Raw genomic sequence first — 10807 nt, forward strand, 5'->3', positions numbered from 1 at the left:
ATTACTTTTATTTTAATTGAGGGTGTGTTCTTTTAATTTTTATTTTTTTATTTTATTCCTCAAAAATATTGATTTATTATCCATATTTATTATTTTTATATTTTTTACACAATTTTTCATACCTCATATAAAAAAAATATCTATTCTAATTTTCTTATAAAACTGATCATGAAAATTATGCAAATGGCTATTGTACATGCTCTTTGCTAATTGTGATTAATTAATATTTTTATTATAATTTACATAGTAATATATATTTTTATTATTCTAAGGATATGTTATTTTTTTGGTCCAAATTTTTTTCTATTTTAATTTTAATGTAAATAAGAGAATTTAGAAAAAATATAAGTATTAAGTAATTAAAAAGCATAATAGTAAAAATAATTATAATATAATAAAATTAATTATAAATTAAAATTAAGATGATTAAATGGTTTAATTAAAATTACAAAAATTATGAAATTTAAAATATAATTAAAGTGTATAATTATTTTTTTTTAAAAAATATATAAATTATATGAAACGAATGAAGTATTTTATATGAAATAAACGAAACTCGAAAAATAAATATTTTATATGGATATTTTATTTGAAGGAGGGGTGAATGATTATGATATGTTGATTTGTCTTAGGCTCTTAGCACATATAAAATAAACAAAAATATATATTTTTATTTAAAATAATACCAAAATTTCAATGTGTTTATTTGTTTTTTCTTTTTTTTTTTCCTACTATTTAATTCTTATGAATTTTTTAATAAAATACGGTATTATTTTTCTATTGCTAAAATTACATTTGAAACACTATTCAAATAAAAAATTTAATTAAATATTTGATTTGAGTATGAGTTTAAATTTTAATATAATAGCATTTTATTACAAAAAATTGTATATTTTTATATATTTAATAAAACATCGAGTAAATACATTCAACCAAATTAAATAAAACTAAATATATTGCCACTTGGGGGAACTTTTGTCCACTGAAATTCCATACGAACGTTCATATGTCACATTAGTGGTCTCGAATTTATTGTGGAGGATATTATTTAAAATAAATTATATATTATTGAATTAGTGTTACTTTTATTTTTTTTAAGTACACAATAATTAGTGAAGAGGTGACAATTTGAATCGATGTTTCTTTTTTCTTTTTTTTTTTTTATCAAAAAAAAAATGAATATATTGCTCAACAACTTATATGATCAAATAATATGATCAAAAAATGTATATATATATATATAATATTACGAATAGTCACATAGTGTGACTTGCTTTGTCAGAACTGCGAATTTCCACTTTATAAAAAAAATAATAATAATATAAATATTTTTTGATTAATATAAATTTGCCTAGTACTAAATTTATTATGAACATGGTGTTAATTCAACATATTATCAATGTCGAAAAATGAGTATATATTTTTGGTATATTTATAAAAATAATCTTAAAAATAATAATAATAAAAAACACAAGAAAACATGCGCTTAATTTCAATATTAATTATCTTAAACTATTGATTCAAACAATTACATGGTGCACTATTAAAAAATTAAAGTGATGAATAAAGTTTTGTCCACGTGCATTTTTGTCATCATTTTCACATACAATATATAAGTAATGGATTATTATTTTTCTCAAAAAATAAAAATAAAAATAAAAAATATATTCAAATTGTTTTATATAAAAATAATTAAATAAAAAACAATTAAAACTAGAGACATACTACTTTATAACAATTATTAGAGCACTATTGATTATTAATTATGAAAGAATATGTGAAAATGTAGCAATTGGCATTTTGGCTACTTAATTAAATAATGTAGCTTTTACATTTATTCAAAACATATACGCCATAATGTCTGCACTTAGGGAATTGACATTTATATTATAATTAGCACATCAAATATAAAGGCTCTTTTTTTTTTTTTTTTAATTAAAATAATATACTCACTGTGCTGATTAAATATAATGAGTACTATAATGATAGTACTGTAATATATACACAATACAATACATTAGATATAAATTTACAATATATTTATAAAATCTAATTAATAAGATATAATAATATTTTATACAAATATGTTGTCTGTAATATTATTATTAAATTGAAAGTTCCCACAAATTGAACAACAATTTGAAAGAAAAGATGGCATATCGATTGTTTAAGACAAGGCAACATGGCCGGATGTAGGTGGAGACATGGGGCAATTGACCCCAAGCCCCCCAATTTTATTTTTATTTTTAGTTTAAAATAAATAAAATTTGTATGAATATATTATTGTTCTTTAAAAAATTTAAATTTATTATATATTTTGTTATTATTTTTTAATTTAATTTATATTAATATAATAATTTTAATTATATATTATTTATATAAAAATATAATTTTTTATGCTAAATATAATTACTGTATCTCTTTGCATTATCTTCCGGCATTAAAGAGAAATCGAAAAAAATAAAACTGAAATGGTATATTAATAATCCGACTGACACATTTTTATAAATTTTGAAAATTTTCAATAAAAAGAAAATTAAACCGTCTATTATTGACGATTCACTATTTGAAATATGTTGAAGTCAAAATCGAACTATAAAAACCTAATACTTACTGGACAACTTCGTCACCTGACTTCGAAAGCTAAGGAAGTATATTTCTTTCATTATGTTCGATACTATTCGGACGATCACCTATAAATTATGTCACAACATATCAATACATATAAGCATTGTAAAATTTGACATTAGTTATGAGGTTAGGAAACTTTCATTCCTTTCTCAAATTCAGATTTATTTTGAATTTTAAAGACCAATTCATCTTTAAAAGGTCATATATATGGACATAAATCAACAGCTTATCGGATTAAGTCAATGCTGATTTGACCTGCTGGTTATGTTAAGTGTATTATATAGGCTGATATGGTCAAATAAGCACTATGTTGATTTAGTAAGATCAACTCAAAATTTAGAGTCATAATATATATATATATGTATATTTATAAATTGAAGTATAAGTAAAGACACAAAGAGCTGATGTCAATGAACCAAGGCAGACATATATATGTATTTAGCCAAGAAACACTAAGGATGGCGTTCGACTACGGTTCGACAAAACTATCCGGCGATCGGGATTCTTCACGAAGTTTAATTTCAGAATCCGAAAGAGTCTCAAAAACCGAGCATTCCCAGCATCATCTAGAACAGCGAAAAAAAAACCGTCTGTATGTTTATCGACTAAGAATGCCAAAAACTTACCCGGATCGATACTCCTCGTCATTTTCAGATATTATCGGGAGAGAAGCGATGGGAGGAAACTGCTGAAGAAAGTCATTCAGCGAATCATTTCTCGGCAACAAAGGCGCCGCGCTGTCCTTATTATTTGTCTTCAAAAAGCTGCCAGCTCCATCGCCATGTCCGGCGTTTGTCGACATGTTCGTCGCAAATTTGTCGTTCCCTTGATCAGCAGCAGATTCTTCCGGAGCAATGGGAGCAGCCATGGCCCCCGGAATTTCGAGTAGGCAGCAGAGAGAATTAACTTTTTTCATCAGCGAGTTTTCATCCAATCCCATTGCACGAATCGGTGCGTCGCTGAGCAAAGCTTGGGAGACGCTTTCAAGCATTCCTTGGTACTCCAACGCTTCGTCCGAGGGGAAGGTTCCGGAATTCGCTTGCTTCGAAACAGCGTCGTTGTTCGCGGGATCGGGAATTGCGCTTGGGATTTGCTGATTGTTCATTCTTCGGTTGGTATTGATTGTCGTCATATCGACCACTAGCAGCCACGATTAAAGAACATAGTCAGTCAGTGTATCAATGGTTCAAGCCGGGAAAATTGAACGAAAGAATTACCTGAGCTAGGCAAACCATCGCCTTTAGATTCTTCAGAAATCTCGGGAACAGAAGAAGTTTCTGGTTCCAAGCACGGCGAGTCAATAACTAATTCGGGTTGCTTGCTCAAAATAGCGAGGCGCGTGTCGCACTGTATAAGCTTTTCGTAATGCTTGTTCAACATGCCAGAAGAACATTCGATATAGTGTTTCCTGCGCAAAAACGCCAAAAATAGAAACGAGGTTTATTTTAAGATTGCAATAATGGCGGAGAAATCTTCGAGGGGACTTACAGATACACGCTAGCCTGTCCATCGGTAAAGTCTTCGCTCGCCTGCCAGAGAGTGTGTTTTCTGGGCTGCGGATTGGTCTCCCGGAAGAAGACAGGTTTTCTCGCGAGCTGGAACAGACAATGTAGAAATCATGTTTGGGAAAACTTGAAGATGCCGTAAGTAGTGAGGATATTTACTAAGGTAAAAAATGATTACCACGACGGTTAAACTGCTGGACTCATTCTCAGGAAAATCAGCTTTCAGACCGGTAATATCAGACCACTGAATTTCGATTTTAAGCTTGAGACCATCTTCAAGAACTTCCCACACAATTTTATGCTTGGCGAAATAACACTTCGCCACCAGATCGCCTTCGTATTTTGACACATACTGTCATAAATAACGACTGTCAGCATCACACAATGAACAAGAGATAATTAAGTCGATTGTATCCTATAATTTCCATAAGACAAGAATAGTTACCAATCAATACCAAGTTTCAAGCCGATTGCGAAAACAAAACCATAGCAAGACCTCGATCCATTTACTTTTCTCTAAGATTAGCAAAGCTATATACAAACAGGTAAAGAACATATTAAATCGAAAACTACCTCCCAGGTGCCGATTCTCAACAGCTTAGCAGGGAAATTTGAGGCCTTCAACTTGTCGTTAGCACTTGAAGCATTACCAGTCTTTGAATCTCTCTTTTTTCTAGTCTCTGAAACTCCATTAGAGGTCGCTGGAGTAGAAGCATTGCTTTCTTTAGAGATCTGCATCTGGATTAAGTCCAATAACGAAGGAGTTTTCCTAAGCTGCAAACCCAAAGGAGGGTCGCACAGGGGATTGTACGCGGGTGCTGGGGCTGCCACCAAACCAGTGTTGCAAGAGCTCAACTGCTTAAGACAATACAGAAAATGAGTGAGAAAAGGTTTTAATAAGCTCGAAAGCAGAGATAGAAAGTATAAACCGTGATAACTCATCTGATCGAAGCTTCCTAAATTGCAATGAAATGAAATCATTCATAAACGCTAAACGGCAGAAACTTAAAATGTCGTTTAAGGTAAATGTTAAATCCCAATTGATCAAGAAAACAAAGTCAAGTCTCCAATTGCAAAATCGCCAAACAAAGAAACCAATAAAAGGGATTAAGAATCATTGATGGTTATAGTTTGATCCACATTTATATCGACATACAAATCTCAAATCTCATTAATTATACGAATCTAGGAGAAATATCAACCCCCGACATCCACGTGGCACAGCTGCGGCTAGTTAGCTTTATGCCAATTGTCATGCCCCCGATCAATAAACAGACAAAACTTTAAACTCCAACGAACTAACCACGACAACAGTTATCTACAAGTATCATCGTACATTGATCTTCATGCATACATCAACCACATAAACTTACTTAGACGATGATAAAGATCGAAAATCTAGATAAAACAACATTACTAATTTACCAATGTAGGTAAAATTTATGAAACTATACCTGTTCTTTTAGGGCAATGCTTCTAACATACAAATCGAATAACATTACATCTACTCAACCAGATTTATGATCAAATGAGGCTATTCCTTTTTCAATCATCCTCAGTCAATACCTCATTCAACATACATCGAGAGCTAAACAGAAGATTAACACGCAAGATTTGTCTTCGTTAAAAAATTAAATTGATCATCGAATGTAACTTCAACAATTCAACCAATCGATGAACGCAACAACTCAAACTCAGACTCAACAATGTCGCAACTTAAAACCCTAGAAAACAAATTATCAAACAATTAAAAACATCTTGTAGGGGTTTTTGTTTACTCCGACGAACCTGACTGAAATGTGCGCCGCCCAATCGAGATCGTTTCGCGAGTGACCCATGCTCTTCCTCTACAAAATCCTCGACGTACTCGTTGTACAAAGATCTCATCAGCTAAACCATCAAACAATCAACCATTTAAGAACGGAAAAACACAAATGAAAATCTAAAAAAACAAAAACCAAATTGAAATTCACAAAACCTCCGACTGAAAATCTGAGAACTTCAAAACGTCCGTGATTCCCCTGAAACGCTGAAAATACGGAGATTGGGTGTGTATATGTATACAGTTAGCGAGGGTTTCTCCTCCCCCGACCCCGAGATTGTTCCGTTGGTTCTTCGGAGAATCAGAGGAGAAAGTAGGAGGATTTGTTGCTTAATGCTTACCAAACCAAATGCAACAGTCCAACATTTTTATAACGAAACTCTTCAATGGAATCCATCAGCCGTCTGAATTGACAGTTTTACCCTCGAACAGATATTCATTCTATTTCTAAATAGTAATTTTATGTACCAAATCAACCAACAACAACCCATGTTTGTCTACAACACAACAACTGCGGTCAAATAATTATGAGATAATAAAATCGAACATTTAACTAATTTGTCTTATTTATTAATTGAATGTTTCTTTTGCCCAAAATTTTAAATTTTTATTATTTAGACTCTGTTTTTTTTTTCGAAAAAAATATATTTTTTTTCTCTCACAAAATATTCCATCATATATTATTTTAATATTAAATTTAAAACAAATTTTTTTCAAACTCATATAAAAAAACATAAGTATATTAGTCAAAATAATTATGATTTAATAAAAATAATTTTATATTAAAATTAAAATGACTAAATAGTTTAATTAAAATAAAAATATTATAAATTATAGATTTTAAAATATAATTAAAGTATATAATTAATTTTCAAAAAAAAAAGACAAATTTAATAGGACAGACAAAAATAGAAATAGTGAAAAAATTAAGTGGGAGTGATTAAGTATAAATTAAACTTAAGATGAATAAATAATTTAATTAAAATTTAAAAAATTATAAAGTATGAAATTTAAAAGTAATTAAAGTGTATAATATTTTTTTTAAAAAAAATTAAAAAATATATGAAACGAACAAAAATAAAAAACAATGAATATTCTTTTGTATAAGGGAAATTATACTTTTTTGCCTTTATATTTAATTAGATATGATAATATTGACGAAATAAATATAAGTGATATTTTATGTTGGTCTATATTAGTTTGAATGAGATGCTTATTTTTTTAAAAAAATAATATATATTTATCGAAAATAAATATAAATACATAGTAAAAAATTTAAAATAATAATAAAAAATCTTTTAATACTTATCTAATATAAAAAGACAAAATATAGGATGAACTATTATTATACTATTTCATCTATTCACTTTAAAATATAAAATATTTATTTTATATTTATTTTTAATAAATATGAATTTGATTTTAAATTATACATATTTTTAAATTTTCACTTATTTACATTTACTTTATAACAACAATTTACATATTAAAAGTAAAATAATTTGTACATATGAATTATAAAATACTATCAATTACAAGTAAATATAGTCCTTCATTTGTCCTATATAAAATATTACATTTTTTTTTTCGTACATATCTTATTTCACCTTTTTTTTAAAAAGAAGAAAAAATAATTACATATTTTAATTGTATTTTAAATTTTATATATTTTTTATTTTAATTAATTTAATTATTTATTTTAAATTTTAATATATAATTATTTTTATTAAATTATAATTAATTTTACTAATATATTTTTTTAAAAAAAATTATCGTCTACGATAAATATCATAAGTAATTTTTATTAAACTTTGCATTAAAACTCTGAGTACTTTAAAACATAGAAAAGTAAGTATATAATTACTTGTATAATATGATTTTTATGACTAATTTTATAATTACAAAGTATTATACTATATTTACTTGTGAAATTTATTTTTGATTTTAATATTTTAATTTTATTAAAAAATATCAAATTAAATATTTATATTATTTATTATATTATTTTAAAATAAAATTTTATATTCAAAATATCACGTTAGATATTTATATTATATTAAACAATTATTAAATTTTAAAATTTTAAAATTAAAAGCAAAATTCAAAATCAAAATTCAACAAATAAAACTTATGATTTTATTAAATTACTTTAAACTTGGAGGGGTAAAATGGTAATTGCACATTGACGCGTGTGTTCAGACACCATTTTAGAAGAGTGGATAATGTGTGGGCCCAGATTCTTTCCCACCAATAAAAATAGAGAAAATGATTTAAATTAATTTCCTTATTAAAGGATTAGTCAACAAATTACAGACCATATATTTTAAACTTAACTAATTTGTAAAAATATACTTAATTAAAAAAACGTTTACATTATTTAAAAAAAAATTATTTTATTAAAAATTCACTTTCAATTCTAAAATTGTAAACATACTCAAATAAAAAGAATACTAAGTACACACATTTTCTATAATAGTACTCTCTCCATCTCGAAACTAAGTATTCATTTGCTTTTTACACGTAATTTTAAAAATATTAGTATTATATTACGATATAGTAGGAATAAAATAGAAATGACTAAAATAACCTTATTAGTATGTGTGATATAGAGGTAATGACATTTGTATAATATATTGTAAGTTGTAAGGGTATTTGTAATGTTAGGTAGAAAGTACCGTTACTAAAAAAAGGAAATAGATACTTTGTTATGGGACGGAGAGAATAATATTTTTGAATAAAATAAAATAAAATATTACAATACCAAATTCGAAAGAAATTCAAATTTTGAAAATATACTGTCAATTTATATATTATATTTATGTTATTTTAACAGAAATGGTATATTATCTTTTTATTTGTTATTATTTATATATCCAATACAATAGTCTTGTTTATCATTTTTATCCGTTTCAAAACAATAGTCTTATTTCTATAAATAACCATATCACCATAAAACTATCACTATTTTTTCATTATTATTACACAATTGCCACTACTTTTTACACTAATATACTCACGAGGCAAAAAAGTAATTTATCCTTACTTTTTACCAACTACCAATATAACATCAATATTCTTTGAATCTCATGCCCAACACAGTAAGACTATACTTCTATTTATTGAAAAAATAAAATAAAATAAAATAAAAATGAAGAGAATTTGTTGTATCGTTGAAGTGTAACAAATTGACCAAATATTAAATACCTATTAACCATAATTAGGTTGACTGAAATGTAAAATAAATTTGGTTATTAATACATTGACAATATTTATTGTTAACAATAAATTTGGTAAGGCCTAATGCATTAATTATGCATTACGTAATAAATATAATTCTATGTACTATTATGTACTGTATAATTTTGTATTTATATATATATATATATATTGGAAGAAACATATAATTAAATAACAAAAATGGATAAAAGTATAAGTAAAAATTTAAATTTGTACTATATAAGTAAAATTGTAATTGAATTTTCATTTTTTTTATTATTTTTTTAAAATGTAGAAATGAAAGTACTATTGTGTTTGAATTTTTATTTTTCTTTCACTTTCTTAATGCATATGTTATATTTAATTACTATTTAAATATCAAATATATAAAATATAAAAAAAATACTATAAATCAAATATTACAACATTAGTTTTTTAAACTTTACACTTCGGGTGTGTTTGTTTGGGGGTTTGGATTTTGAATTGGGATTTGAATAGTAAAAATTTTAAATTTGAATAGTTGTACGATGTGATATAAATAGGTGTTGATGTGATGTTTTGAATGTAAAATTGATTTTTAGTATAATATAAAAAATAAAAAATAGATGTTTGATTTGATGTTTTTGGGGGGAAAAAATTGGATGAATAAAGATTTTGCACAAATCTTACAAACGAACACACCCTTCATGTAAATATGAATTTAAATACTCACTCCATCGTCCTATAAGTAAATACTAATTTGCTTTTTGCACGTAATTTTAGAAATATTAGTATTATATTGGAATATAGTAAGAATAAAATATAAATAACTAAAATAACCTTATTAGTATGTGTGATATAAAAGTAATGATATTTATGTAATATTTTGTAAGTTGCAAGGGTATTTGTAATATTAGGCAGATAGTACAGTTACTTTTTTAAAAAAAAAAATAGATACTTTGTTATGAGACAGATTAAAATGAAAAAAATGATACTTTGTTATGGGACAGAGGAAGTACTTCATTCATCAGTCAAATTTAATCTTTTTTTTTTAAAAAAAAGTTTTTGTTATGTTTTTAAAAAGTTTATTATTATTATTATTATTATTATTATTATTATTATTATTATTATTATTATTTTAAACAAGTATATTGATGGACTAACTATAAATATACAATGTAGAAGCAAGAATATTGATGCATTTACCAAAAATATTAAAGAGTATTCAATTCAATTTAATAATTTTTTAGTAAGTAAGTATTTTAAATAGTATGTTTAATTTGATGGAATTAACATATTATTATTAAATTTAGTGGAGGAAAAAAAAATGACATAATTTTAATGGAGCTAGAGAATACTATATATATATATATATATATTTTTTTTGATATAAGATAACATGACATTTCTATTAATATTATATTTTAAATATAAAATTTTAAATGTAATACATTTTAGGGTGTGTTTGTTTCCGAGTTTGAATTTTGAGTTGAGATTTGAATAGTAAAAAATTTGAATTGGAATAATTGTATGATGTGATGTAAATAGGCGTTGATGTGATATTTTATATATAAAATTTATTTTTAATATTTGATTTGATATTTTTTTTTTAAAAAAATTTGATGAATAGTAAAATTTTGAGAGAATTTCTCAA

At 25.8% G+C, this 10807-nt stretch overlaps 1 protein-coding gene across 1 annotated transcript; it reads right to left on the reverse strand.

The window, feature by feature from the left end:
- Positions 1–3033: 3033 nt before the first annotated feature.
- On the reverse strand, positions 3034–6280 carry LOC127264942 (uncharacterized). The gene is made up of 7 exons (XM_051294550.1): positions 6115–6280; positions 5925–6026; positions 4710–4991; positions 4315–4488; positions 4120–4226; positions 3849–4039; positions 3034–3771 (listed from the first exon to the last, which is right to left on the reverse strand). The coding sequence occupies exons 2-7, from the start codon at positions 6021–6023 to the stop codon at positions 3254–3256; spliced, it is 1371 nt and encodes a 456-aa protein (XP_051150507.1). The 5' UTR covers positions 6024–6026; positions 6115–6280; the 3' UTR covers positions 3034–3253.
- Positions 6281–10807: the final 4527 nt, after the last annotated feature.

Source organism: Andrographis paniculata, unplaced genomic scaffold (genome assembly GCF_009805555.1).
Source record: "Andrographis paniculata isolate CXL003 unplaced genomic scaffold, ASM980555v1 Contig71END, whole genome shotgun sequence".
Taxonomy (NCBI): Eukaryota; Viridiplantae; Streptophyta; class Magnoliopsida; order Lamiales; family Acanthaceae; genus Andrographis; species Andrographis paniculata.